A 27396-nucleotide genomic window follows, 5' to 3' on the forward strand; every position below is an offset into this window, starting at 1 on the left:
GGGGGGGGGCACGTACGATGAACAGGCAGTTGAGGGTGTTGAGGGTGGACACAAGGCGGCGGTGCTTGTCTGTGGAGTATGGGAGGACAGGAGAGACCAGAGAGACAGCCATAGACACAACCAAGCACACACACACAGGCACCGCATACACACACACACACACACACACACACACACACACACATGCATGCACACACACACACACACATAGAGTAAGTACCTCCCAATACAGTATCGCCCCTACCCCCCCCCTTCCCCCTCCCCCCCCCCTCCCCCTCCCCCCCCTCCACTTGACACATCATCTGCTCTCTGTTGAACACTTTGTTGGATGAGGCCTCTCCTCACCGGACATTATCTCCACGGACGCGCGCTGATTGCTCAGATGGCACCGTACGAGCCGTTGGTTGATGGTGACTTGGGCATGAGGTGCCCGTACTTGGCATTCATCTGCTCCCGCCGTGCGTTGGTCCGAGGCGTTGCCGAAGTTGACTTCTCCATGTCGTCCACCCAGCGCTCGTAGTCGTCCAGCAGACTCTGTGTCTTGCGCTTCGACCGCGCCCGGCACTTGCAGTACACACAGCAGCAGAGTGCAGAGAGGATGAGGAACAGCAGGCCTGCCCCGCCCACCAGCAGCCACTTGTCCGCCACAAAGCAGAAGCTCTTGCGCCAGTCGTCGCACGTGCCGTGATCCGGACCCAGGAACGATCCCTTGGAGCAGCTCTTGGTCGACTGGCACCAGCCGCACGACGAATGCGCCTTGCACGCCGTGCAGGACGTCCGCTCCGAGCAATTGAACGCTTGCGACCCAAGCCTCCCGCTCTCACTCGCCAGCATCACCTCGGCCACCACGTTTCCGTTCTTGCCGTCGTCGTCCTCCGTTGCTCGCACCTCGGCCGCACCCGCGCCAAACACCACCGGCTTGACCTGGACCTTGTCCGCCCACAACTCTGGGCCAACCTCACCAAGGTCTCTTCCGCGTTGACCACCATCCTCACCCGCCACTGCCACCGCCATCACAGCCGTCAGAAGCATGGTGGCGAGCAGCAGGTCGAGCCACAACCGCCCAGCCAGACGACGACCACCGACCAGACCAGTCCGACCACGACGGGCACCACACCCACCACCATACAACGACCACATGTGGCCACTTGCTCTCCCTTGTTGCATGCGCTTATCCACAACTACAATCTTCGAGTTGGCTGTATCGCTCTGTAACCCCCCCCCCCCCCCCCCCCCCCACCCCCAACCCGCCAACCTCACCCTTCAACCAATGTCGACCACGTGACATGCCACAGCCACTCGGCCACTCGGCCACCACCGGCAAACCGACCCATGGCCTCCGCTCAACAGCACATCAACTTGTTCACTTCACGTCTATCGCTTGCCCTTGCTCTTGCTCTTGCCGCGAGTAAACGCCGCCTCGGTCTCGCGCGCCATCGAGGAGATGACTCGGCCGTGGCCGGCGCCATCGGTGGCGGTGCCGATGTCATGGCCGACTTCGGTGAGGATAAAGGCACGAACGACGTCGCCGTAGTACACACCGGTGGCACGGACTGCCACGTCGTAGCGAGTAAAGTGGCCCATTGCGTGCGCCTTGCGTGCGTCGAGAGGAAGCCCCAGCGGCGACGGGAGCTCGGCGAGCACGTCGCGGAGCGCGTCAGGGGCAATCGGTTGCTCCAGGTCGCCGCCGGCCTCGTCGAGGAACGCCATCCGGAAGCCGTGCAGCGTCTCACGGCGGTTGTACAGCTGCACAAACCGCGTTGCCTCGCCGTAAGCTGCAAAAGCAATCGAGGTAAAGACGTGGATGCCGCCCATGAACACTGCCACCCAGTAGATGGCAAACAGTGCCACCGCCGCCCCATCGCCCTTGAGCTGGCTCTCCACGAGGAAGCCCCACGTATCGCCGGTAAAGACCCGCATAAACTGAAGCAGCGCCTGCCCAAGCGACCGGAACTCCTGGTTGTCATCGAGCCCGCGCGAGAGCGAGTGCGAGCCAAAGCCTTCCATCGCCATAAACGCAAACGGCAGGGTCATCGCCACCACGCCCGCGAGCGCAAGCACGAGCGGAACCAGCGCACGCGTCGCCACGTGGAACAGCGCCTGCATTGCCCCCGTCCGTGCCACAAGCCGCACCGTACGCAGCAGCCGGAACATCCGGAAGACAGACAGCGCCGTCGCCTCACCCTCGGCCGCCTCGAGAACAAGGCCCACAACAGAGAGGACAAGGACGCCAAAGTCAAACGTGTTCCACGACAACGGCCAAAAGTACTGCCACCCGAGTCCCACAATCTTGAGCAGCGCCTCCAGTGCGTAGAGGGCCACAAACACCGCATTGACCACAAGCAGGTGCGTGTCCCACTCGTCGGTCTGGCCCTCGTGCCGGAGCGCAAGGTACGCCGTGTTGATCACAATAATCACCGCAATCAAAATCTCAAACGCGTCCGACGTCACCATCCGGAACACCGGCGTCCGGCACGACGCGCCCGCCGGCGGCGCCTCGTACTCCTCGCTCAGCTCGGTCGAGATCTCCGTCACAAACACGCCCAGCCGCGCATCCACCACCGACGAACGCTCGTACACAGAGCCGCCCATCTCGCGTGCTACGTCCACAAATGTGTCCACAACAGCAGCCAAGAACAGCGGCGCTACAAACCAGAGCTGCACCACAATGTAAGCCACAAAGAACAGCGCGTTGGCCCGCGACGCCTCAAACTGCGCCGCAGTGTTGATCTCTTGCGGCGCGTCAATGCCCGCATACAGCACCGGCGTCCAGTCCGTCAGCGCCGTCAGGTGCAGCATCGCGTACAGTGCCTGCCCAAAGTCGTCAAAGTTGACCGCAGGCGTCACCCACACCCGCGCCTCGTTCGGCCCCATCAGCCCCTTGCACGTCTCCACGCTCGTCCGCGTAGCGTCTGAGCACTGCCCGAAACGACCCTGGAACAGCTGCAAGCCCATGAGCGCAAACGCAAAGAAGAACATGATAAACACCGCAAACGGACCCGCAAGCCGCGGAACGCCCACCTGCGCCGCACGAACCATCACTCGCACGGGACGGAGACGCGAGAGTACACGCACCAGCCGCAGGAACCGCAGCCCGCGCAAGAATCGCAGCCCGCCCACGAGCCCCAGCCCGCATCCGGCCAGCGCCACAACGTCCAGCCACGCGCTCGCGTCGCGTAGCAGCGCCGTCCGGTACGTCGCAACGCGCACCGCCGCCTCCAGCGCAAACAGCACAAAGACAACAATGTCAAGCACACGCAGCACGTCGCCCTCACTCCCGGGCTCGTCCCAGAACAGATACACGCACGCAGCAACAATGAGCACGTCCACAACCATCTCGTACCCCTGCGAGGCTACCAGCCACGCCCCGGATGCCACGCCCTCTGGCTTGGTCTTGGCCAGGTGAACCGGGACACCCACATGCCCGTCAGACCGCGGCACTGTCACCAACTCGTACAACCACCGTCCAGCCGCACCGCAGACCCCGCTGCCGCCGCCAACCTCGTCTGACGAGTACCCGAGCGCCGCCGTCCGCGTACCGTACTCGGAAAGCGATGAGAGCGACGAGAGCGACGACGACGACGAGGACTCGCGCTTCGCCGACTTGCGCCGCTTCTTCTTGCCGCCGCCTCGCTTCCGCGACGCCTCCTCCTGCTCCTCAGAGTACGAGTCCAGCTCGGACGAGTCAGCCACATACGAGTACGACTCGCTGGCGGTGCTTGTGTCACGCGCATCAGCCTCGGCCTCAGCTTGCGCACCCACAGGGTCCCAGTTGGAAAGAATGACAACAGCAAAGAGGTTGACAACGAGTAGCTTGCCAAACACAAACACAACAATGCAGAACGGCGCCCCGTACCACGGCTCCACCTCCATCGTGTCGTACAGCGTCGTCGCAAAGCCCTTGCCGCTCATGAGCACGAAAACGCTCACCAGCGACGAAAACACAGAGTCAAAGTTGGTCCGCGGAACGTCGGTCTCATCAAACCGCATCTCGTCCTGGAACAGCTGCTTGCCGATGAGCGCAAAGACGAGCGCAAACAGCGATGTGAGCACAACAAGGAACAGCGTGTTCGGCACAGACTTGTATGCACAGTGCAGCGTTGTCCGCACGTACGTCATCCACCTGCTCTCAGCAAAACAACAACAACAGCACACGGTTGGCATCAGGTAAGTGGTGGTGGTAGGTGGGGGGGGGGGGGGGGGGGGACACGGAAGGATGAAGGGATACAAAGAGCCGACAGATGCATCGTTGTAGCGCGCGACCACGTCGGCCCCGCCGCTGCCACACCTGCGCTCTTGCGAGCGGAGGGGCTGCGGCAGGCGCAGTGGCGCCCGCGTTGATATCCCAGTTGCTACATGTCAAAGTCGACGGAAAACGACAGTAACGAGCATGAACTGGTTGGGGGAAGAAAGGTGACAGGGAAAGGGGAGAGAGGGCAAGCACACAGTCACGTACCGGGCCGTCCGGGCCAGCCTGAAAATCCGCGCCACTCTAAGTGCACGGAAGACAGAGATCGAAGTTGTCGATGCAAAGAGGAGCTCAATGACCGACGCCAGAACAACAAGAGCATCAAAGATGTTGAACCGGTCACGGAGGTAACCCTTGACACCCATGGCGGCGAGCTTGACAAAAAACTCGAGGATAAAGGCACCAATGAAAATGGCGTTGGCGAGGTCGAGCTTGTCACGGTTCGACTCGCTCATCGACGCGTGCTCGAGCGCCATGACCACGACGTTGGCAAGGACAAGCGCACCAATCACGACAGAAAAAGCCACAGAATCGGTCATCCGCCGAAGCGCAGAAACAAACCCGGGCTTGTTGCTCAGGTACTCGGCCTTGAGCTTGTGCTGCGGAACCGAGAAAAAGTTGAACGCCTCGCGGTGCCGAAACTGGAACGCCCCAATCGGGTGCTCCCACCACCGCGGCGCCTCGCCGACCCCATGCGCCGGCTTGTATCGCCGCACAACCTCGGCCTTGGCCTCCGCCTGGGACGGCTCCGAGTAGAGTGTCATGTACGAGCTCGTCGACGACGCCGAGCTCGACGCCTCCTGCTCCTCCGAGTAATCAGGCTCAGAATCGTACTCGTACTCGCCGTATCCAGACTCGTAGTCGTTGTCGTCGTCGTCCGATCCGGACCCCCCACGGTGCGCCCCATGGTGGTGCCGCGTCCGGATCATGGCCGCCAGCGTCCGCGCATGGGCAATGGCCGACTCGAGCGCCTCGTCCTGCGCCCGTGCCTCGGCCTCAATGTCCACGTAGTGGTCAAACAGAGCGGCGAGCATGAAGTTGATGGCAAAGAGCGAGGAGAAGAGAACAAACGGCAGGAAGAGGACAACAGCCCAGGCAGACCACGAGTCCATGACGAAGAACAGGAGCTCGGCCCATTCATCGCCGGAGAAGACCCGGAACGCCGCAAGCGAAGCAAATCCAAAGTGGTCGAACGAGGTAAACCCGCGATCCGGGTTACGCTCTTCGCCCAGCTTGACGCACGAGACCGGGTTAAACGCTGACACCGTCGGACACTGCAGCCCGTGGCTCGGGTCGCGCGAGCACCGCACGTCCTCATCCACGATCCCAAAGCCGACGCAGTGCTGCCGAAGATTGCCCGACCACAGATTGGTCCCGTAAATTGCAAAGAACACCATCACAAATCCGATGAGCACAAGGACACGAGCAAACGTAGGGACCGCCGATAGGAACGTCTCGATGAGCACACGCAGGCCGCGCACATGCCGTAGAGTCCGCAACGTCCGCAGCACCCGAAGCCCACGGATAGCCGTCGCGTTCTTGACTCCAGGCACAAGCGTGAGCCATCCAACTACAACCACCACAAAGTCGAGCCAGTTCCACCCGTCCCGAAAGTACGCCGTCTTGTGCCGCCACACGCCTGACGCAGTGATCTTGAGCATCATCTCGATCGTGTACACCACAGAGAACCCAATCTCCAGCGCCTCAAATGTCGACTCTGAGAACCGCGACTCGAGAATGAGAATGACCACATTCGCCACAATCACAGACAGCACTGCGCGCTCAAACCACAGATTGTCCACAATCCGGATGCATGTGTACCGCAGCCAGTTGGACGGCTTCATCAACCCGCATGCCCGCGACTCGTACCGCTACACACCTCGCCAAGCCACAATCACTTTCATGTGAGAGAACCGCCCGAGCTGGGTATCATGGTCGCACGAAAAAAAAACCCCACACCCTCACATCCTCCATTCACAGAACCAAAACTGAGCGCTACGCCAGCTCGCGCAGTCAGCCCGCAGCCCCCCGCTCGCCAGTCTATGGCCGCCTTCTGCCCCCTCCTCACATTTGCTCCATCCCCCCTTTCCAAACCAGACTACGCCCCATGCCTTGCCCCCCATATTCTCACTACAACGTACCTTGTCGCGACCTACGTAGGCCGTGAACTCCCCTGGCATGGCAGTGCGGCTCGCCGGGGGTCAAGTGTTGGTAGAGCCCTGTTGATGTCGGTCGATGAATAGACTGCCTGGTTTTCTTGTGTGGCAATTGTTCGACGGCGCTGCCCGCAGTCCCACCCCCTGCTCCATCCCGCGCACATCGTTTTCGTCTCTTGCTGGCAATCTGGATTTTGGAATTGTACTCGATGCGGATTGTCTACCATCATCATGTGATAGGGGTAATCGGCAAAGGTTGATGCTGTGAACTCGGTACGATCGGATTGGGTTGTCTGGGGCTGGCCATGACCCCAAGAGCTGACCTCACGCCGCCCTATGTGCTCCGCGGCACCGACGCTGGAACGAAATTGAGGCACATCGTACCCCAGCGCCAACTCGCCAGGACGCCGTCATCGCTTTGCTCCTATGACCCGCGATATCATGGCGGTGTCGAATGTACGCTTCGAATCATGAGTCCATGCACAGGAGGTGGACACACCGAGTCCGCTCCTCGCCGCGGACGCGTACGGTGTGATCGTGGCGGCGCGAACTGCACTCGTCCGCTTTGCTTCAGGCGTATTTCTGGCGCAAGCGTGTGCTCATTGACGGTGGTGCTCCTGCGGCGCACGATGCCCTCGACGCTCCGCCGCACTGCGATGGTCGCGAATAGCCCCGCCACGTGTAAAACGACTTCCGACAAGCAAGCGTCGCGTTCAGAAGTACACGATGGTCATCATATGCTATGCTACTCTGTGATGTGTGTGGGAAGGGGACGCGCCTTTCAGGGCCTGAAACCCGAGTGGTGTCAAAAATATTGGAGAAGAGCAAGCGGTCCGCAAACGTCCACGTGGTCACCCCAACAGCCAACATGGTCGAGCGCAAACCTGCGCTCTGCAGGTTCACTATGTGCCAACGCTCATGACCTATGTGTTCTCACATTGTTGCTTTTCCGCTGGTCACAATCGTGCCGGCTGTAGGCAATTAAGCTCCACCACCAAGCTGGCGACCAGTGCTTGATGCGGGTCCGTGGACCAGCGGCTATCGTCTCGACTCCACTTATTGGCCAATAGCCTGGAAGCCACACACTCGTCAAACCTCCCCCACGTCCTCTTCACGTACATCCCCACGAACCGAGAGGGTAGCTTGCACGTACCAACACCTATACCTCCAACTCTCCAACTCTCCTGGTCCAGCACCTACTTTTGCTGCCCACCTTCCACCACCTCCACCACCACTGCGTCCATGTTTCCACTCGTCGGAGTCTGTGGCACTCGTTTGTCACTGCTGGCGTTGATGCTAGCAGCCGTGACGACAGCCTATCCATATGCAGAGGTCATGAACTACGCCCCGACGGACACTACAGATGCGTTTGATCCCTCGAGCCTATATGACACGCGGTCCTTCCATGTCACAGGAAACCATTATATCACAGACCGGCTTGGCCTCGCCACTGACATCACCGCAGATGGCTCAATCGTTGTCATTGGTGGACCGGGCACAGAGGACGCCGTTAACCAGAAAGGCGCCGTTCGCATCATGTACCGCCAGTCCGACTTGAGCTATACGTTGCACAAGATGCTCTGGCATCCGCAGGTGAGCTTGTCTGTGGCCGTAGACGCCAACTTTGGCGCATCGGTCTCGATCACGCCGGACGGGACCACCCTTGCCGTGGCCCACTTTTTCGGTCAGCGGCGCGCAACCTGGCCGGCTACGGCTGACCAAGTCTTTATCTACTATCGCGATGCCGGAGGCGCCGACAACTGGGGCCTGGTGGCGACGGGAACAACGTCATCCGTGGTTGGGCTCAAGACACTCGGCACCACGGTCTTGCTCCGTGACGACGGCCAGGTCGCGTTTGCCACAGTGCCGTCGACCGCGACGCCATCGCCGCCAGCGCCGGCAGGCACAGATGGAATGGCCTTTGGTGGTATCGACGTGTTTGGCCGGGACCACACCGGAGCCGACGCATGGGGACGTATCGCGACGCTGCTGCCGGGGACCGTTACCAGCGGAGACCCGAATCACTTTGGAACCATCATGGCATCAGTGGGCAACTGGCTCTTCACCAGTTGGCAGCTCAAGGCTGGGCTGATTCCTTTGGCTGAACATGTCCTGTCGATCTACCATGCTGCTGACGGCATATCGTACACCGAGGTCAGCCGCTTTACGGGCGCCGATCTTGGAGGAACGGGCACATTGATCCTCCCTGTCTCCTTCGCCGCTGTGGATGACCTCCTGGTTGTGTCCTGCACGATGATATCGTCGAACGCCCACGGCGGGCTTGTATTTTTGCGCAAGGATGTGTCTGACAACTGGAGCTCTATCCAAGTTGAGGCCAACCCCAATGCTGTGACTACCTACGAATTCGGGCAAGCTGTAGCGCTCTCTCGAGATCCACACTCGAACGTGTTCATGGTGGTAACGGACGGCGGGACGTCAAGTGAGATTGAGATTTTCACCGACAAGGTCACGCCATACGTCTTTGCACACGAGGCCACCGTGTCTGCGCCCGGCACACCTCCGCTGCTCACCAATCCTGGAACTACGGTCGTGGACTACGGCCAAGCGATCTCGGCGTCGTCCAACACCATCGTTGTGGGGCGGCCCACTGTGGGTCAGGGGGGTTCATTGCGTTCCGGACCTGCCTCTCGAACAACATGGCTCATCCGGGATGCGTTTGCGTGTCCAAGTGGACTGGGCCGACATGCAACGAGAAGATCCGGCCGCCGACGGTGGTGGCCGGCGAGGTCATCGACGACAACGACAAGGACGTGATTGTGTCGCCGGGTGACACGATTGTGCTGTACTTTGCGTTTACGTCCAACGGCGGCGGGTTTGGCAGCTCTGTGCTGAGCCGGGCCGATGTGGATGGACTGTTGGAGTTTGTGCCGCCGCTTGCCGGACCGGACGGCGACTACACGGGTAGGTGGATGGATCCCGGGGTGTACAGCGTGCTCAACATCTCGATTGTTGCGACAGGAGCAAGCGACGATGTGGTGGGCCCAAGGCCGAGGAGCTGGCGGTGCGTGTGATCGGGACGTCGTTCCTGGCGGGCAATGGGACGTCGTTCCCACCGGATCCGAACGTGGTGTTTGACAACTTTGTGGGCTCGTGGGGCACGGGCGCTGGAGTGCTTCCCGGCGAGTACCCAAGGCCGCAGCTGGAGGGCGTGTCGCCGTCGGTCTGTTCGCTTGCGGGCTGCACGATCACGCTGTACGGGAGCCAGTTTGTACCCGGATGCAGCGTGGGCATCGGCGACGAGCACTACGAGTTTGTCAGCCCGCGGCTGACGTATCACAACAGCAGCATGATGACTGTGGTGACGCCGTCGTACACCAGTGAGGGCTACCGGACGATCAATGTGACGAACTTGCGGAGTGAGGCGTCTGTGCTGGAGCGGACAATGTTTTTCACAGACGACTGTCCACAGCCCGGACAGTTTGGACGCGGGACGGCGTGTCGGACGTGTCCGACGGGCGCGTACTGCCCGGGCGGGTTCCGGATGTGGCCACTGCCTGGATACTGGAACCCGAACGAGAACGTCGGGTGGGTGGAGCGATGCCCGGAGCCCTCGACGGCACGATGCCTCGGCGGGGCGACGTCGGCGTGTGCAGCCGGATACACCGGCGATTTTTGCGCTGCTTGCGAGAGCGGGTACTTTAAGCGTGGCGGCGAGTGCGTATCCTGCGGTGCGGATACCAAGGGCATCTTTGCAGGTCTACTGTTAACGAACGCGGTCTTCTACGGCGCGTTCATTCTTGCCGCGCTTGTGGTGAAGGACCGGACACTGTCGACGTTGTCACGGGTGATCATCACGGTGCAGATGATTCGGGGAGTGGCCAAGATGAACGTGTCGCGGCTCTCACCCGAGCTGCGGACGCTGTACTCGTACTTTGCGCTCGTCACGATGGATGCCGAGTTTGTACGACCGGGATGTGTGGTCTCGTCTGTGTTTCCGGTGCTGTTCTGGGCCAACGCAGCGCTACTCGGGACGACCGTGGCTGCGGCTGTGCTGTTCATTGCGCTGGCCAAGTCTGTGACGCACTCGCACCGGTTCTACCGCAACCGAGTGGCACGAACGCTTGTGATTCTGCTGGCGATGATGTACCTCTCGCTGTCGACGTACATTCTGCGTGGTGGGTACTGCCTACCCGGGCGGGACGATCGGATGCGACTTGTGGCAGAGCCGTCGACGGTGTGCTACGAGGGCGGGCACTGGCCCGTGGCGATTGTGTCGTACGTGATGTTTGTGGGTATGTTGTGGGGTATCCGATTCTCGGGTTTGTGGGCGTGTGGCGCAACACGGCGCGGCTGTGGTCTGATCCGGTGTTCCGGTCGCGGTTTGGGTACTGGTACGAGCAGTTCAAGGAGGGAGCGTACTGGTTTGAGTTTCTGCAGTTTGGCATGTACGGCGTGCTTGCAGTGTGCGACTCGATTCTGATGCACGAGCCGGACATCCAGTTTGGGGTATCGCTGGCGACACTGAGCGTGTTTGGGATTGCCGTTGTGTCGACGCGGCCGTTCAACAGCGTGTGGAAGAACGCGATGGAGGCCGGGTTTACGGTCATCTCGATTGCGCTTGTGGTGCTCAACTACATGTCCGGATCGCTGTCGAACTCTGCGAACGACGTTGTTTCGACGGTGATTGTGTTTGCGTTTGTGGTGGGGATCAGCGGGCTGATTGTGATGGGAGTGGTGTACCTGTGCTTCAAGCGCAAGTCGAAGCAGTTGACGTTTGCGACGATTGTAAGGGCAGTGATCGCACAAACCGAGGAGCGTGCAGCCGGGCATGATCTCACGCACCAACCGGCGTCTGCCAAGGTGGACGAGCGGGTGCGCGGGCTGGCGCTGAAGATGCGGAGCCGACTGCGCGCACGCGGTGCGGCGACGTCTGCGGCCGTGATGCCGACGGTGTACGATGAAGCGGCGGTGAAGCAGGTGGGCAGCGGCTCGCGAAGCGGAAGCAGTGGCGGGGTGGAGCTTGACGGAGCAGACATGAGTGTGATGGCGGACGGCTGCGACAGAGGGACGTCCGGGCTATCGATGTCGAGCGGGTCGTCGAGCACAAGCGAGAGCATGTCCGACGTTGAGCAGTTCCTGCCACCGTCGGACGAAGGCCGGCTGACTGTGATGGCGTCCGCGTCGGAACCTTTGCAGCGAACGCCAGCGGCGCCGAGTTGAAGGATCAGCTGGCACCGCTGGACACGACGCCACCGCGCAATCCACGGATTGACCAGCTGGCGTCACCCAACTCGCAAACGAGTCCCGGACTGTCCGAGTCGTTGCCTACGGTTGGCGATGAGCTGACGACGTCGTTTGATGGACTCGACAACTCGGGGCTGATGTCGTCTGACGGAGCGGCGATGCTCAACCGGACGGCACCTGTGACGCGGACGCGGACACGTGTGCGGCGGTCGAAGACGCGGCGGAATGTGGTGGCGCCTGCGTCGCCGGCGACAGGCGATGGATCACGGACGATGTCGCCACCGCTTGCACGTGGAGCATCGTCGCAGGAGCTGCGGCGCAAGCCGTCGTCGGTTCGAGCCAAGCGACAGCTGGCGCTACACCGGTCTGTGACAGTGGGCAAGATGGAGCTCGAGTCGTCGATCGACTCGGCTCGGACGGCATCGGCCGAGTCAGGCGAGTCACCGAGGACCCCGCGACAGAACTCTGTGGGCCGGGCTGCAACGGTGAGCCACGGCCTGGTGCGGCGGCGGACGCGGAAGCGGATCCGTGCGACGACAAACTCCCCCAATGCCTCGCGTGGTGAGACTGTCTCACCGGGGTCACCACTCACCATGGTCTCGCAAAAGGTGTCATCGCCACTGGCGTCGCCATCGCCATCACGGCGACCGACTCGGTCGATGTCGCGAAGCCGCGCACAAACCATGGCCAACGGCGATGCGGCCGGCGCGGTGGCGTCGCCGCGCGCCCGCGCTGGTACCACGTCGGAACGGGTCTTGCACCGTACCGGATCGCTCCGGCGTGGCGTTTCCTTCCGTCGCCCGCCACCCCCACTCCCCGAAGCAAGCTAGCGTAAACTTTTAGCTCTGGTACGACCATACCCATCGATGTACACCAGGAGATGCTGGAGTGGTGCAAGATGCGGCGTTCGAACGAGTGCTGCGCGAGCAAATAGCAGAGGCGTTTTTCGACCGAGGCAGCAGGGAATTTGCAGTGACGCCCAGCCACACCTTTCTGCTCGTTGCTCGTTTGGGCAGTTTGGGCGGTTTGTGTGGCGAGGAAGTCGAGGACAGAGCAGAGAGAGAGAAAGAGAGAGGAAGAGGGAGAGAGGGAGGTAGTGTGAGCGAGTATGGCGTGTGCAGGGGAAGATGGAGACCGGCCTAGGATTGGAGGCTTTGTCCGGCCAAGCTCGTCGTACTGGGAGCCGACAGAGGAGCGGGAGGCCTTGGCAGGACGACTGGTGGCCGAGCTGGAGTCTGCCGGATACGATGTGGACGAAGTGACGGCGTGGAGGTTCCTCATTGCGCGAGAGTGGAATTATGAAAAGGGCAAGCAGCTGCTGATTGATGACATTCATTGGCGCGAGGAGCATCCAGAGCTGGTGGATGTGGATGATGATGAGATTGTAGAGGAGCTGGAGAGCAACAAGGCCTTTCTTCATGGATTTGATAGCCTGGGCAGGCCGATCATGGTGTTTATTCTGCGGAGGCACGACAAGAACACCCGCGATCTGGACCACTCGACAAAGTATGTGATGCGGCAGATTGCGCGCGGCATTCGGACGGCCGAGCAACACGGCCAGTTGCAGTTCTCGGTCGTCCTTGATCGCTACGACACCGGCCGGGCCAACTCGGACACCACCATGGTCCGCAGCCTGATGGCCATTCTCTCGGATCACTACCCGGAGCGGCTCGGCACCGCATACGTGCTGTATCCAAACTGGCTCTTCTCCATTGCCTACCGTATCGCCAAGGCCTTTTTGCCTAAGCGGACCATGGACAAAGTCCTGCTCTTCTCGGGCGACACGATGTTTGACGAGTTACACCAGTACATTGCACCGGATCAGCTGCAGCCGGCGTACGGCGGCACGTCGAGCTACGAGTACACGTTTGCCAATGAGGCAGCCGAAGACGCTGTCCGCTTTGGCTCGGCTTCGGGAGCCGCTGGCGAGAGCGCGGCCTACCTTGCCGACTACGGCTGGTCGGACACCGCCTCGGCCGTCTTTTACACCGCCACCGAGGCGTCGTGCGACTCGATCCCGAGTGACTTTGACGACGAGCTCGAGCTCAACGCCGGGCCCAACGGGCGGTCTGCAGGCGCAAGCCCGGAAGTTGCCGCCCGGGTGGCCGAGCTCGAGGCCGAGGCCGCGGCCTATGAGTCCAAGCTCGACGTCGTCACCGCCCGCATCAAGCGCCTCGACGCCCGCATCCGCAACACCCAGGCGACGCTGGCCCAGGCTCCGGCCAAGAAATCGTGCTGCGCCATCCAGTAAAGCTAGACCAGCGATCGGACCAGGCTTCGCGCTGCGAGCAGAGCCATTGGGATCATGGCGGGAGCGCCGACGGCGAGGACGAGGCCGGAAGAGACAAGCGAGGCCTTGCCGTAGGCATCGGGCGCGTCGGATGGTGGAGCCACGAGTGAAGCTTGTCCGCCGTCGGGCTGGCGCGGATCAAAGAACGTCTCTACACCAACCATCGGATTGGTGGCCGCGCCCGTCCGGGCAACGACCATGCCGGGCACCACGTACGCCAGTTGGCGGAAGCGCGGCGAGAAGCCGTCGTTGCTCTCGTACCGTAGCGTCGGCACAAGAGCGTCGATGCCAAAGATGAGGCCCGATGCAAGCGGAGGAAAGACGAGAACGGCCGGAAGCAGGACGCGTGCCGCCCACGAGAGGCCGAGACGGACCGGGGCGGCTCGGGCGGCGGCGGCGAGCGAGGCCGGGCCGCGGGCAAGGATGAACGGCGAGCCGATGAGCGAGCCGAGAGCGGCCGAGAGTGCGCCAGCGAGAACCAAGGCGCCAGCATCCACCGCACGCGTCATGCGCGCCGCCGGCGACAGTGCCGGCTCGCGCGCCAGTGCCCGCAACGTCACTAGCCGGCGTGAGCCATTGGCAAGATCCTCGGTCCATGTCCTCGACGCAATGCTCTCCGGCAGCGCCCATCGGCCTGTTGGATCGATATCAGGCGAGCAGAGGCGAGCGTGTGCTTCTGCAGCCAGGATCGGAACGCCAGCAGCCACAAGCGTCTCTACCTTTGTGTCAACGATCTCTCTTGCCTCAGACTCGTCCAATCGCTCTGCCGACGTCTGCATCATTCGGGCGTCGCTCGGCGGGAGGAGCGGCCGTGAGGGACGAGCAGGTGGGGTAGCCGGATTGCGCGGGACGAGAAACCAAGCAAGAATTCCTCCTGCTCCTCCTCCAGCGGCGGCATATGTGAGTGTCGCCCGGAACATGGTGGTGTGATTTGGGTGGGTCTGGCCAGCGTCGGGTGTGCGGTGGCGGTGGTGGGGAGTTGAGCAGCAGCTGCTGCCAGAGGGAAGGGATCCCTCCTTCACCGCGGGGAGGAGGGAAGAGGGGGGGGTGGGTGGGGGGCAATTACTATGATGAACACTGATAGTGTGACGGGGGGATCTGCAGGTTGGTCATGGGACGTTTGGTTTGTTGGATGTTGATTGATGATGCTCATGCGCGTACGGATACGATAAAGGAGCGTGGTTGTGCGTGGTTACGCGTGGTTGTGCGTGGCTGCGCGATGAACGGTGTACGGTGTGCGGCAGGATCACGAGGACGCGAGGGTCTTCTGGCGCTTGCTGGGGTCTTGGCCTAGGGCAGGGGCGTTCTCCGGCTCGGGCTCCAGTGCCCGCTTGCGGGAGGCGTCGTGGGGGTTGGCGCCTGTTGCGGCGGCAGCGGCGTGGATGCGGGCCTGGACCCTTGCCTGCTCAGCGGCAGCTGCGGCGGGATCCTGAGGCGGAAACTGCTGCTGGTGCTGCGGCGGCATGGCGTGGGCTTGGTGCGCAGGATGCGCTCCCGGATACGGGCTCGGGACAGGATAGGCGGCCGCAGGAGGGGGACCAGCCATATGCGGGGGGTAGTGTGCGGGGTGGATCTGTTGCTGGGGATGGATGGGCATGGCATGGCCACCGGGAATGGACATGGGCATGTGCATGCCCGGGTGCGGCGGGTGCTGCATCATGTGATGCGGCGGCGGATGCTGCTGCATGAGGGGAGCCATGTGCGGATGTGGTTGATGAGGATGGAGCGGATGGCCATGAGCCGGAGGACCACCAAGACCCAAGACATGCAGCGGGACCATAGGCGGCGGCGGCGAGTCCCAATCCTTGGGCGCCACAAACTCCTCGGGCGGAGACCCGTGCCTCATGTTGGGCGGTGGAGTATCGAAGACGGCTTTGACGGCAATGCTAGCCGAGAGAGCCTTGAGTCTGGGCACCTCATCCAGCAACTCTTGGTAGTACTGCCGCACCACATCCGTATGCCTCCATCCGGTGTTGTGCGAGATCCGTTCACTCGCCGTCCCCCGCACCAGGAACTTGTCGCAGTAGTCGCAGCTGTGTGTATGGGAGGGGGGAGGGGGTGAGTGGGGAGGGGGGAAGGGGGGGGGTGGGTGGGAGGGAGGGAGGGGCGTAGGGCGTACTAGTACTTGGGCATGGGAAGAGTGTGGGTATGTGTGTGTGTGTGTGTGTGGTGTGTGTGTGCGTATGGGTGGAGTGGTGTGTGTGTGAGTGTGCGTGTCGGTGCGGGAGTGGGACAGGGAGGGGTGGGGAGAGTGGGTGGGATCGGTTGGCGGCGGCGAGTCGCTGTGCGGCTGGGGGAAGGGAATGTGGAGACGAGGTGGGGGAACCGAGTGATCGGGTGATCGGGGACGGAGTGATGAGTAGCAAGAGGACCACGACTAGGAGTTTCGGCTTTGGGTTGCGGGGGTAGAGGTCCCGGATGGCTACACCATAGGGTGCTCGGGCGACATGGTGGCGAGGATGAGCGGGACGGCGACGGCGTAGATGGCGAGGATGACGGCGACCGAGGTGTGCCATGCCGAGGAGAGATAGGCCGGGGCGACCGGGACCGAGGTGGCGTCGCAGGCGGCGATGAGGATGGGGATCGACTCGGCGAGGAGAACGAGCGGGACGTAGACCCAGACACCGTTCATAAAGGCGAGATAGACCCAGGTGAGGACCGGATGATGGGTCCGGAGCGAGGGCGAGCCTGCGATCCATTCGGGGATGAACGTCATGCCGCCGCCGTACAGCTCCATGACCGAGATGACAACCTGCCAGACGTGGCGATCAGCGCGTCGGGTCCAGATGGCCCAGCAGAGCCAGGCCGCGAGCGGACCGGCGATAAAGACTGTGAGTAGCTCAAGAGCAGCCACTCCTGGGTCGTTGCCAGCCCATCGGGTGTCTGCCTTGCCGTACTCTACCCAGATGGAGGCGGCCCAAGAGTCAGAGCTCGCCGCCCCGCCAGGCACTAGCAGCGCGTAGTACAGGTACGAGGCCTCAAGGACCAGATGCGTCACTGCGTCGAGTGCAAACCAGATAAGCGCAACCACGTCTGCCCACGGCAGTCGCGCCGCTCGCTGAGTGGCGGTCAGAGGCATAGATGAGATGAGTGTGTGGCGAGGGCGACGAGAGAGTGGCGGTGGGGCGGGCGGGCGGCGGAGCGAGTCGAGGCCGGCGTGTAAGCAACTCGGCGGCTCGGAGGCTTGGCGGCTTGGCGGCTTGGCAGTTTGGTACAACGAGAGCGAGTTTAGAGGAAGTAATCCGGGGTAGCCTTTTTGGCTGGCGAGCCGCGCTGGTCAGCAGGCGCGGCGGAGAAGATGAGAAAGTTCTTGTTGAGGTTCTCATCAAACTCGAGGATGGCAGCGACGTTGCCGCAGCGGTAGCAGTAGTTGGGAGCGGACCAGACGGTGATGAGTGACTGTGAAAACATGGCCTTGTAGCCTTCCATGACCAGCTGGTGGGCGCGACAAATGAGGCTGAGGTCGTTGGTGTGGTTGAACTGCGAGACAACGTCGGCGCCAAAGATGTAGCCTGCGCCGCGCGGCGAGAGGCCCCACCCGTCCACCTGCTCCTCAGGGTCCGACCACATGAGGTCACACATGGCGCCGTCATGCGGGACCTCTTGCTTGCGGTCGAGCAGCCGGATCTGATCCAATGTGTTGAGCGACGGCGAGAGGCCACCGTGGACGGCAAAGATCTGGCCCTCGATGAGCGCAGAGAGCGGGAGGTAGTCAAAGATCTCCGTGCAGTACCGCCATGCCGAGACCGAGCCGAACTTGCGGAGGCACTCGTCGTAGAAGCCGTAGACCTGGGTGATCTGCCGCGACTCGTGGTTGCCGCGAAGAAGCGTCATCCGATCCGGGTACCGCACTTTGAGCGCCAGCAGCAGCAGGAAGGTCTCGACCGAGTAAAAGCCACGATCCACAAAGTCGCCCATGAACAGATAGTTGGTCTCCGGGCAGAGTCCGCCCACCTTGAACAGCTCCTTGACGTCGTAGAACTGACCATGGACGTCACCACAGACCTACACCCTCCCGCCCCGACCACGTCCACCCCCCCCCCCCCCCCCCCCACCCTAGTCACAGGCATACATATAGTTATACACGCAGACAGACATGGACCATACATGAGTGCGTATCCGTGCCCCCCCGCCTCCCCTGCCCCCCCTGCCCCCCTGCCCCCCTGCCCACACCTGGGAGGGGACACCTTCCCTGCCTTTGGTCACCCGCACCGCCACACGCACCGCCACACGCATCCGCACCCATACCCACACACCTGCCCACGCACACCCACGCACTCACTGTCATACTACCATCACCTCCCTCCCTCCCCTTCCCTCCCCTTCCCTCCCCTTCTTCCTCCCCCCCCCCCCCCCCCTGCCTCAGCCAGGCAGGATGACCTCCTCGCCTTGTCACGTACGGTCACAGGGGCATCGACATTCTGCACATTGGCCTCCTCCACAAGAATCTCACGAGCCTTGGCACACAGTGTCTTCACTTCGGACTCTCGAAGGTGCTCACAGTTGAGCAGTCGCTCAATCTGCCGGTCAAGCTCGGACATGCTGGCCGAAGCTGGTGAGTGGGGTGGGGTGACCGGGAGGCTGACGGCTAGCGGCTGGCCGACTGGGGCCACCTGGCAGACACCCTGGCACCAGGTACACTGGCGCGCATGATGCGTGTGGACCAGCTGATGGGGGAGCCGGCAATTGCGGCGCAGCAATAGTGTTTATGAACGATGGTTGGGCGGCATCGTATTCATGAGGCGGTGATGACCGTGGCGGCCGCTGGGGCGTGGTTGGGCGGGCAGCTCATGATCGGCTGCGCTCTGGCGCGATCCATCGGATCAGGCGGCGACGCGGATGCAGACCTCGATGCCGTCTTCGTCCTTGGAGTACTCAAGATGTGAAGCATGGAAAGTTGTGCTCCACTTGTCGGAGGCGCGGACGTACTCCAGAAAGTCGGGCGCGCCCGGGAAGATGACGTTGTCAGCCACGACAACGGCGCCTTCGGGAAAGAGGCCGAGGCTCTCGCCGAGCATGAGATCGGGCTTGTACGCGCCCTTGACGTGGTCAAAGAAGAACAGGAGCTTGCCCGGCGAGGCGTCGGAGTCGAGCCCGAGCTCGACACGGATCTTGTTGAGGAGAGAGGGAAAGACGTCCGAGGCGGTGCCCTCGAGCCAGACAATGCGATCCGAGACGCCGGCATGGGCAAAGACCCGCTTGGCCACTGCAGCGCGACCAGCATGCGGTTCGATGGAGAAGATCTTGGTAGTGGCCGGAGTCCGCGAAGCGAACCGCAGCGCCGAGTACCCGCAGTACATCCCGAGCTCGATGATGACGTCAGGTGCGGCTTCCGCGACGGCAGCGTCCACGATCTGGCCCTTTTCATCGCCGACATTCATCATCCACTGTCCGGCCCAGCAGTAGGCATCGATAGCGTCGACCGTCGCCCGTGCGTCCCCACGAATCTCGTCCAGGCTCTCGATGTGCGCCGCAAACGCCAGCTCGCGCGCCAGCTCGTTGTTCTCTGCAGAAGTAGTGCTCATGGTGTTGATTGGTTACGTTGAGTGTATGGTCAATTGGTTGGTCTCTGTGTGGCTGTCCTTGGTCGCGGTCACTTGCGGCGGATTGCGGCCCTGGTTTTGTCAGGTGCCGCGTCGCACATGCTGCCGCTGCGAAGGAATTCATTTCTTCCCGACAACAATGGACCCAATCGCTGCAACCGTTGACTGCGCCACAACAGGGCGAGCACTTTACACGCACTGGCCATGTCGCCGCCTACAGCGGCAGAGTTACGCCACTCCATCGCCACTGTCATCAGATCCGGAGTCGTCGGATCCCGAGCCCGAGCCCGAGCCCGAGCCAGCTGCCGAGCCCGAGCCCGAGCCCGAGCCAGCTGCCGAGCCCGAGCCCGAGCCCGAGCCCGAGCCAGCTGCCGAGCCCGAGCCAGCTGCCGAGCCCAAGCCAGCTGCCGGGTAATCGCCCGAACCACCGCTGGCCGAACTGTCTTCTGACTGGCCACCATGACTTGCATCTAGATCGCCATCATCCGACCGGCCACCGTCAGAATCGCGGGAGCTTCCGCTACCAGAGCCACTCCCAGAGCCACTCCCAGAGCCACTCCCAGAGCCACTCCCGGAGCCACTCCCGGAGCCACTCCCGGAGCCACTCCCGGAGCCACTCCCGGAGCCACTCCCGGAGCCACTCTGGGTGCCACTGCCGGCACCGCTCGGGAAGCGGGAGATCTCCTCACCAGACGGGCCGGCGTCGGCGAGACTGACCTGGAACGCCTCATCAGCTGCCCGCTCCGCATCGACAAGCGCGCGGGCGAGCGTGATGTCACGGCCCATCGATGGGTCCGATCCGACAAGTGTTGATCTGACCTGCGTGGCGTCGTCCCGGGACACCGGCGACTGTCGCGGGTGCAGTGCGTACGGCATGCTCATCTTGCGCAGCGGCTGCGCCGCCCGCAGAGCCTCGTGCCGCATGTGCGGCCGCGACCGCGATCGGATCAGGCTCTGCGTAAGCGACACCATCGACGACCGCCGCTTCGCCCGGACCGAGGTGAGGAACTTGCGCGGCTCCTGCATCGGCCGCAGTGACCGCTTAACAAGCAGCACGTTGATCGAGTCAAAGAGCGAGGTAGCCGCATCAAACATGCCCTCGTCGGCTTCCTCCAGCGCAAGCATGCTCACCAACGAGCCCGAGGCAAGTAGACCTGGCGGCCCAACGCTGGCCGCCTGCTCGCCCTCGCTCTCGGTTCCGCTCGAGACAAACGATTCACCGTCCTCATCCCCACTGCCCAGCCCGAGCTCGTCCTTGGACATGTTGATCGAGTCGATGAGCTCGAGCTCGGTTTGTGTCGACCTCAGCGGAGCCGCCACCGGCGCAGTGCCCTCGCTCGCATCCCCACCGCCTGCTTCGGCCGACCGCGACAAGCTCATCACCGTCTCTTTCTCCACAGCCATGATCTCTTCGCAGAGCTTGGTCAGCTTCTCCGACAGCAGCCGCGCAGCAGCCTGCAGCTCGGCCGCGCCGTCGTTCGGCTCGACCTCGGCAATGGCTGCCGCCGGTGGAATGACTGTGTTCACCACTCCAGGCATGATGTCGTCGAGGTTGCCAATCGTGCTCATCATGCCCGCGACAAGCGTTGACTGCGCGCTCGAGTCCGCTCGTGTTCCGATGTCCAGTAGCAGCTTCAGCAGCGCGTCGACAGACTGCTGCATCTTGCCCACACCTTGCGACGCCACCGTCAGTCGCTCGTGCGCGAGCTGGCGCTCGCGATCCTCCTGCTCCAGCAGCGCACACGACGCTTCCTCAAAGTACTGCTGGAAGACCGTCATGGTCTCGGCCACTCGCCGCCTCTCCTCTTCAAGTGCAGTCGTCATCATCCGCAGCTCGCCCGGTGAAAGCTCACCGTTGTCAAACTCGCCTTCGCTCTCGCTCTCGCCCGCAATCGCGCCTTCGGCGCCCTCACTCGTCACCAGCAACAAGCCCGGCGTCTGCTTCAGCGGCGTTGACACAATGCCGCTCTGCGGCACCGGTGGCAGTAGCTCGCAGCTGACGTCTGTCTCCATGCTCAGTCCGCCGTCACCGTCATCGCCTCCAACCCGCATCACAGACTCCATGTCAAAGCAGCCGCACAGCTTGGCCTCGACGCCCACGCTCACTTGCTCCATCCCGGCGTCGGCGGGCGGGGTGTCTGGCAACACAATTTCGGCCTCACCGAGCTGTGGCAAATGCTCTTCCATCGCGCGCTCGTGCAATAGCGCCACATGCTTTGCGAGTGCCGCGTTGTGGATCGCAGCCGCAGCGTACGACGGCTCGTCATTCGTGTCAGACGCCGCGTCGCCGAGTGCCGCTTCCAGCTCGCCAATCTGCTGCCGCAGCACATGTTCATCGGTGTCCACAGGCAGCTCACTCTCTGGCACGCCACTAGCCCACGCCCCGAGCTCGTCTGCCAGCACAGCAGACTGAGTCGCCAGCGCTGCCTGCCGCTCCGCCGCCCCACTTGCCTGGCGGACCTGCAGCTCGGCGCCGAGCATCCGCGCACGCGAAGAGAGCTGGCGGCAAACGAGCGTCTCGGCATGGTCCGGTCCCTGACGACGGCTGCGCGCCATCTGCACCTGTCGCAACAGCTGCTCGTTGTGGCGGGTCAAGGCAGCGATGCGGCCGGTTGTCCGACCCCGCGCCCGCGCCTCTGCCAGGCTCGACGTCAGGTCACGGACCTGGGCCCGCAGCTGGTGGGTCGCCGTGTCGCCGGCTTTGGGATGTAGCTCCAGGAGTTGCATCTCCTCGCTCAGCGCTGCCGAGTGGTACCGAATCGCCGGACCAATATCGCCTGTCTCATCGAGCACCAGAGCTTCGATCTGAGTCGTCATGGCGGCAAGCTGCTCGCGGAGCACAGTGTTGATCTCCGCTGCCGCCTGTGCGGTCGACGTCGCGGTGCCCTCACAGCTCGCCTCGTTCCCATTACAATCGCGCACCGCAAGTGGCGGTAGGTCGACCAAGTTGACTTGCACAGCCTTGGACTCGGTTCCGACTCGCCTGACGGTCTTGACCCGTCGCCGGGTCCGTGACTTGGTCGGCGATGGCGACGGCGTCGGTACCAGTTCGGGCGCTGGCGGAGGCACGGCTGAGCCTTCAGTCGTCCCACCCACGGCCGACCGTGCGGGGGGTTCTGCGTCGTCGTCGGCCGCAAGCTCGCGCATAGCTGCCACAATCGCGCCGATGTCGCCAGTCTGCGCAAGCATAATGTCGGACGCAGCCTTGAGTGGGTTACCAAGCAGCGAAAGCTCCTTGAGTTTGTGCAGCGATCCGAGCTCGAGCGGAATGGCCTCCAGGGTGTTGAACGATATGTCGAGCGTGATGAGGCTCTTGAGCGCAACCGTCCACGGGGGAAGCTTGCGGAATCTATTAGCCCCGAGCTGGAGGCCGCGAAGCCGAGTCAGATACGCCATCGATGGCGGCAGCGTCTCCAATGCATTGCCACGGCAGTAGAGCCACTCTAGCGACGGGAGCTTGTCAAAGACGTCCGGCAGCGACCGCAGTGCGTTGTGGTTGAGGTTGAGTCGCGTGAGAAACGAGAGCTCACCAAAGGCGACCGGAAGCTCGGTCAGCATGTTTGACGCGAGGTTGAGATCCTCGGCGTGCTTGATGAACACAATGAGGCTCGGCTCGAGCTTGGCCAGCCCGTGGCTGCGGAGCGAGATCTTCCCTGTCTGGACCGACATCGCTGCATCAAGCGTGGCGTACACCTTGTCTCGCGACTTGTCGGCCACTTTGCCGCCCGACAGCACCCGCCGTCGCTTGGCCATCTCGGCGGAGAACCGTCGCCTTGCTCGCCCGGCAGCCAGCTTCCACTCGTGATGCTGCGGATGCAAATGTGACGAGACCGGAAGCCCGCCAGCATCGTCCGCAACATCACCGGCGCCCTCGCGGCTCTTCTGCGGCGAGCGGCCGGGCGATACGCTTCCGCCCATGGCTCTGATCCACATCACGACCTGCGACTCGCGAGTAGCTCCGCCACAGCCTCTGGCATCGTCCGGTGCTTGCCCACCCCCCACCCGCGCCTGCGCCCGCGCCCGCACTTGAGCCGCCACCAACACCGACAGAACCGACGCCACCAACAGCACTGACGGTACGGCGAGTCTTCTTGTAGCCCTGCATACTCTGTGAGCTGTTGTGAAGCTCGCTCCGACCGCTCCGCTTCCTCCGACCGCTCCGCTCGCTCCGCCGCCGCTTGCCCGCCAGCTCGCTGCGTCGCGAGCTGTGGCGGTGCGAACGGGAGCGCTGTTGATGCTCTCCACTCGGGCTCTCGTCGTAGACGTCATCCCGGGCCCGAGCAGTACGCGACTGTGTGTGGGACATGGACATGACGTGGCCTCGTGGAGACGAGTGGCACGCCCTGCCTGCGCGAACGCTCGCAGTTGGCGGCGGTCGGGGCCCGAGCGGTTCGTGGCGCTGCACAAAGCGCGATGATGGGGATTCGTTTTCATTCCGGCTACTTGTCTTGCGCTCACTCGCAAAGACACAACACAGAGGCACGCGCATCAGTCGTCATCAGACGACGAGTCGTCGTCGGAGGACTCGGCCGTCGCTATTGCGAGCGCCGAGTCGCGCAGCTCGGCCGGGACGAGCTGGTGGCGGCCGCCTGAGGCGCGGCAGACCCACGAGAGCTCAAGCTCGTACTCCTTGTCCTTGTCCGAGTCGTGGACAGAGTGAATCATCTTGGCGATCTCAACAACAGCCTCCTCACAGGTCATCGACTCGAGGTCAAGCTTCTCGATGTCGGTCTTGCACGCGGCCTTGCCCTTGCCGACGGCAACGCCAAAGTAGCCGTACGCCTCGCCGGACGGCTGGATCATGTACAGCTGCGGGCCCGCGGCCTCGGTCCACGAGCCGAGGAGCAGGGCACAGCCGAACGGGCGCACACCGCCGTACAGCGTGTAGACTTGCGCAAACGAGGCCAGCCGCTCAGTGAGGACCTTGACCGAGATCTCCTCGCCGTACGTCGACTTCCACGCGTTTGCCTCCTGGTTACCGCGGTTGATGAGCGCCCGTGCGTCGGCCACAAGGCCCGACGACGCGACTCCAATGTGCCGGCCAATGGTCGACACCCGACGGTTCGAGCCGTGCAGGAGCATCGGCGAGATGAGGAGCTTCTCCACCCCAAACACCACCCCATCCGAGACGCGAATGCCCACCGCAGTGCCCGAGTTGTCCACAGCCTTGGACGCGTACTCCACCTGGAACACCCGCCCGTCCGGCGAATACGTCGTCGACGAGAGGTCGTACTACACATTCCCACAGCATCCGCATCACATCCCGCATGCCCACCCTCGTCCCCTCGTTAGTCCTTTCCCTCTCTATCCCGCGTGCCAGACCGAGTGCGACCTGTCGGCCGAATCGGCCGCACCCGCCGAAAGACCTCGCCAGCTGCTCCCCTTCCCCCCTCCCCTCCCCTCCCCTCCCCCATCCCCCCCATCCCCCCCATCCCCCCCCATCCCTCCCCCCTCCTCCCCCCCCACTACCATTTCCTCCTCCAACCCCTCATTCTTTCCTCCCACACTTCCCCAGCGTTTGCCGAGGTAGCCACGTTCTTCACCGAGCAAGTGTGAAACGGGAGCGACCTGCCACCAAAGCCCAGCCAGCCAGCCAGCCAGCCAGCCAGCCAGCCAGCCAGCCAGCCAGCCAGCCAGCCAGCCCACTCGCCCCCCCCCCCTCCCTCCCTCCCTCCAAACCCATCCAACTCATGCACAGCGTACCCCAGTTCCAATAGAAGACATGGTGAGAGAGGAGAGAGCGGTGCCAATGGCAATGGTAGCGCGGCCAGTGCGAAAGCTCACCTCCTCTCGCACTCGCTCACCTCTTCCTCGACCTGGCTGCTCCTTTGGTTGATACTCTGGTTGTCGCTTTGGCTTTTTGACAATGATCGGCCAATGATCGGTCAATGACAGTCATTGGGCTTCGTCTTGGACCATTCATTCGCACTGTGGCACGCTTCTCGCTTGAATTCACCTGAAACATGGCGTCGACTTGCCACGGCTGCACGCAGGCTCTGGAGGGGGCGTACGCAATAGGGAGGAGAGGAAGGAAGGGGGGAGGGAAGGGGGAAGGCAGGGGGGGGGGGGGGAGGAATGCGGAGAAGGGGGAGGAGGAGGGGGAACAGGCATATAGCTTACATGTGATGGACGTGGTGGTGATGGCGGTGGCGGTGGCGGTGGCGGTGGCGATGATCGGTGGCCGGGGCTCTCTGCTTGTTACGCAGATACATCACGGCGCTGGACGCCTCGTGGCACAATGAGTGCTTCAAATGCGGACACTGTGGCAGTCAGTTTGCATCGGGCCAGTTTACTGTGGCCGATGGCAAACCGTTTTGCAACGTGGCCTGCGCCAACGGGAAGGACTCGCTGGCGTGTGCTGCCTGCGGCGAGCCGGCAACCGAGGGCGCGGTGGTGACGGCTGGGGAGGATACCTACCACAAGGCATGCTTTGTCTGCCGGACGTGCTCGGCGGAGCTGGGCGTGTCGTATGTGACGTCGGCCGGGCGCAAGTTCTGCAACCAGACGTGCTTTGAGAACGCACCCGAGATGACGCCCGAGGAGATCAAGTCCAAGGCTTCCGAGGTCACCGACAGTGGCGTCAAGCCGATTCAGAAGCTCGAGCCCATCGCCCTTGCCGGCGTCTCATCTGATGCCGAGGTCGCCCAGCTCGCCGCCGCCAAGGCCGCCGAGGTCGAAGCGGCCGGCGGCGACAACAGTCTCGCAGCCATGCGCAAGAACATGCTCGCCGACGCGCTGGCTAAGGAGCAGGAGCAGGAGCAGGCGCAAGCTTAGACAGATTGTTCACAACCATACAACCATACAACTACTACCTACTACCATCTTGTTAAATCTCGCACCATCATGACCAGGCTCATGACTACTACCACCACCACCACCACCACCGGCCACAGTCGGCCGACCGCCACCCCACCGGCAGAGACTACACGTCGCTCGCCGCACGCCCAATACCCAACTCCCAGCCTCCTCCCTCCCCCCCCCCCCCTCCCCCCCATACACGCACAGGTGAAGAAGCCATGGCAAACAAAGAGGACGACACGGTCCAGCGGGAGATGGTCAAGGTGGTGGCGGACATGATGCGGTCTGCCGGCGACTCGGCGACGTCCGACTCGGAGGCTGTGGAGCTGATGCTGGACATTGCCCGCAAGTACATGCTGCAGCTGTTGAACAAGGCGGTAGGCACAGCTCAGCGGAATGGTGCAAGCAAGGTCTCGGTCGACGACGTGGTGTTTAGCACCCGTGGTGAGCCGGCTGTCCACGCCCATGTGGCCTTCTTTCTCGACGCCAAGACCGCCAGGTCGCAGGCCGAGAAGGCTGGCCCGGGCGACGGTGATGGCGGCGACGGGGACGGTGACATGGCACTGGGTGACGACGATGACGACGACGATGAGGCTGATGTCGGTGACGACGGCGAGAGCGAGGCTGATGACGATGGCGAAGACGACGACGACGAGGCCGAGGACGACGACGGCGGACACGAGTTGGTGACCGAGGAGATGGCCCAGAAGAAGGCTGCAGCGCTCGCTGCTGCACACAAGTCGCAGCGCAAGCGCAAGCGCAACACCCATACACTCATGTCGTTTGTGTATCAGCTCCCGCGGGACGCGCTCGAGTACACTGGCGTCCACCCCGACAAGATCGAGGCGAGCATCGACCGGGCGCTCGACATCCGCCACCTGTACCACCGCAAGCGGCTCAAGCAAGATGTCGAGCTGACCGAGGACCTCTCCAAGGAGGAGTACTTTGAGTTTGCCGACTCGCGCAAGCAGTCGTTCTTCCGTGGCAGCCGGGAGCGCAAGCGTAACTTCCGGACCTGGCTCGCGCTCGCACGGTTTGGTATCAAGATGACCGATCCTGCGCTCGAGCTGGTGGCCCACCTCGGCCGTGAGCGGGTCCGCGACGTCACCCTCCTCGCGCTCGATGTCAAGGCTGTGGCCGACGCCGCAGCGGTCA

The 27396-nt window shown here is 62.8% G+C and overlaps 13 protein-coding genes across 13 annotated transcripts; 4 read left to right on the plus strand and 9 right to left on the minus strand.

Annotated features, from left to right (window-relative positions):
- Positions 1–301: 301 nt before the first annotated feature.
- Positions 302–1074, minus strand: AMSG_03188 (uncharacterized protein). Its single transcript, XM_013904585.1, has one exon. The coding sequence runs from the start codon at positions 1030–1032 to the stop codon at positions 379–381; it is 654 nt and encodes a 217-aa protein (XP_013760039.1). The 5' UTR covers positions 1033–1074; the 3' UTR covers positions 302–378.
- A 300-nt stretch (positions 1075–1374) lies between these two features.
- AMSG_03189 (voltage-gated ion channel superfamily protein) lies at positions 1375–6110 on the minus strand (the record flags this gene model as incomplete). The annotated part of the gene is made up of 2 exons (XM_013904586.1): positions 4457–6110; positions 1375–4123 (listed from the first exon to the last, which is right to left on the minus strand). Exons 1-2 carry the CDS (start codon positions 6091–6093, stop codon positions 1375–1377), a joined length of 4386 nt encoding a protein of 1461 aa, XP_013760040.1. The 5' UTR covers positions 6094–6110.
- Positions 6111–7740: 1630 nt separating this feature from the next.
- On the plus strand, positions 7741–11586 carry AMSG_11755 (uncharacterized protein; the record flags this gene model as incomplete). Its single annotated transcript, XM_013904799.1, has 4 exons — positions 7741–9015; positions 9096–9374; positions 9413–10654; positions 10768–11586. The coding sequence occupies 4 exons, from the start codon at positions 7741–7743 to the stop codon at positions 11584–11586; spliced, it is 3615 nt and encodes a 1204-aa protein (XP_013760253.1).
- A 1014-nt stretch (positions 11587–12600) lies between these two features.
- Positions 12601–13880, plus strand: AMSG_11756 (uncharacterized protein). Its single transcript, XM_013904800.1, has one exon. The coding sequence runs from the start codon at positions 12719–12721 to the stop codon at positions 13859–13861; it is 1143 nt and encodes a 380-aa protein (XP_013760254.1). The 5' UTR covers positions 12601–12718; the 3' UTR covers positions 13862–13880.
- On the minus strand, positions 13864–14409 carry AMSG_03191 (uncharacterized protein; the record flags this gene model as incomplete). The annotated part of the gene is made up of 1 exon (XM_013904587.1): positions 13864–14409. The coding sequence occupies one exon, from the start codon at positions 14407–14409 to the stop codon at positions 13864–13866; it is 546 nt and encodes a 181-aa protein (XP_013760041.1).
- Positions 14410–15010: 601 nt separating this feature from the next.
- On the minus strand, positions 15011–16033 carry AMSG_03192 (uncharacterized protein; the record flags this gene model as incomplete). The annotated part of the gene is made up of 2 exons (XM_013904588.1): positions 15011–15933; positions 16026–16033. The coding sequence occupies 2 exons, from the start codon at positions 16031–16033 to the stop codon at positions 15147–15149; spliced, it is 795 nt and encodes a 264-aa protein (XP_013760042.1). The 3' UTR covers positions 15011–15146.
- A 289-nt stretch (positions 16034–16322) lies between these two features.
- On the minus strand, positions 16323–16983 carry AMSG_03193 (uncharacterized protein; the record flags this gene model as incomplete). The annotated part of the gene is made up of 1 exon (XM_013904589.1): positions 16323–16983. The coding sequence occupies exon 1, from the start codon at positions 16977–16979 to the stop codon at positions 16323–16325; it is 657 nt and encodes a 218-aa protein (XP_013760043.1). The 5' UTR covers positions 16980–16983.
- Positions 16984–17128: 145 nt separating this feature from the next.
- AMSG_03194 (serine/threonine-protein phosphatase PP-X isozyme 2) lies at positions 17129–18466 on the minus strand (the record flags this gene model as incomplete). The annotated part of the gene is made up of 2 exons (XM_013904590.1): positions 18301–18466; positions 17129–17905 (listed from the first exon to the last, which is right to left on the minus strand). The coding sequence occupies exons 1-2, from the start codon at positions 18439–18441 to the stop codon at positions 17129–17131; spliced, it is 918 nt and encodes a 305-aa protein (XP_013760044.1). The 5' UTR covers positions 18442–18466.
- A 120-nt stretch (positions 18467–18586) lies between these two features.
- On the minus strand, positions 18587–19465 carry AMSG_03195 (catechol O-methyltransferase). Its single transcript, XM_013904591.1, has one exon. It carries the CDS (start codon positions 19423–19425, stop codon positions 18724–18726), a length of 702 nt encoding a protein of 233 aa, XP_013760045.1. The 5' UTR covers positions 19426–19465; the 3' UTR covers positions 18587–18723.
- A 206-nt stretch (positions 19466–19671) lies between these two features.
- AMSG_03196 (uncharacterized protein) lies at positions 19672–23361 on the minus strand (the record flags this gene model as incomplete). The annotated part of the gene is made up of 1 exon (XM_013904592.1): positions 19672–23361. One exon carries the CDS (start codon positions 23359–23361, stop codon positions 19672–19674), a length of 3690 nt encoding a protein of 1229 aa, XP_013760046.1.
- A 499-nt stretch (positions 23362–23860) lies between these two features.
- On the minus strand, positions 23861–25167 carry AMSG_03197 (proteasome subunit alpha type-3; the record flags this gene model as incomplete). Its single annotated transcript, XM_013904593.1, has 2 exons — positions 23861–24675; positions 25147–25167. The coding sequence occupies 2 exons, from the start codon at positions 25165–25167 to the stop codon at positions 23932–23934; spliced, it is 765 nt and encodes a 254-aa protein (XP_013760047.1). The 3' UTR covers positions 23861–23931.
- A 213-nt stretch (positions 25168–25380) lies between these two features.
- Positions 25381–26290, plus strand: AMSG_03198 (uncharacterized protein). Its single transcript, XM_013904594.1, has 2 exons — positions 25381–25450; positions 25650–26290. The coding sequence occupies exons 1-2, from the start codon at positions 25407–25409 to the stop codon at positions 26215–26217; spliced, it is 612 nt and encodes a 203-aa protein (XP_013760048.1). The 5' UTR covers positions 25381–25406; the 3' UTR covers positions 26218–26290.
- Positions 26291–26459: 169 nt separating this feature from the next.
- Positions 26460–27374, plus strand: AMSG_03199 (uncharacterized protein; the record flags this gene model as incomplete). The annotated part of the gene is made up of 1 exon (XM_013904595.1): positions 26460–27374. A coding segment is annotated over one exon (915 nt), but the record flags the coding sequence as incomplete, so codon positions are not given.
- Between the last annotated feature and the right edge of the window lie 22 nt (positions 27375–27396).

The sequence above is a fragment of the Thecamonas trahens genome (assembly GCF_000142905.1).
Source record: "Thecamonas trahens ATCC 50062 unplaced genomic scaffold supercont1.12, whole genome shotgun sequence".
Classification (NCBI taxonomy): Eukaryota; order Apusomonadida; family Apusomonadidae; genus Thecamonas; species Thecamonas trahens.

What these genes read in the sequence shown, in the direction of transcription:
- AMSG_03188 (XM_013904585.1), bottom strand. Translation starts at nt 1,032, where the DNA reads ATGCTTCTGACGGCTGTGATGGCGGTGGCAGTGGCGGGTGAGGATGGT.
- AMSG_11756 (XM_013904800.1), top strand. Translation starts at nt 12,719, where the DNA reads ATGGCGTGTGCAGGGGAAGATGGAGACCGGCCTAGGATTGGAGGCTTT.
- AMSG_03195 (XM_013904591.1), bottom strand. Translation starts at nt 19,425, where the DNA reads ATGAGCACTACTTCTGCAGAGAACAACGAGCTGGCGCGCGAGCTGGCG.
- AMSG_03198 (XM_013904594.1), top strand. Translation starts at nt 25,407, where the DNA reads ATGGCGTCGACTTGCCACGGCTGCACGCAGGCTCTGGAGGGGGC. An exon ending in ACGCAGGCTCTGGAGGGGGC is followed by an intron (nt 25,451 to 25,649) that starts GTACGCAATAGG and finishes CTTGTTACGCAG; the next exon opens with ATACATCACGGCGCTGGACG.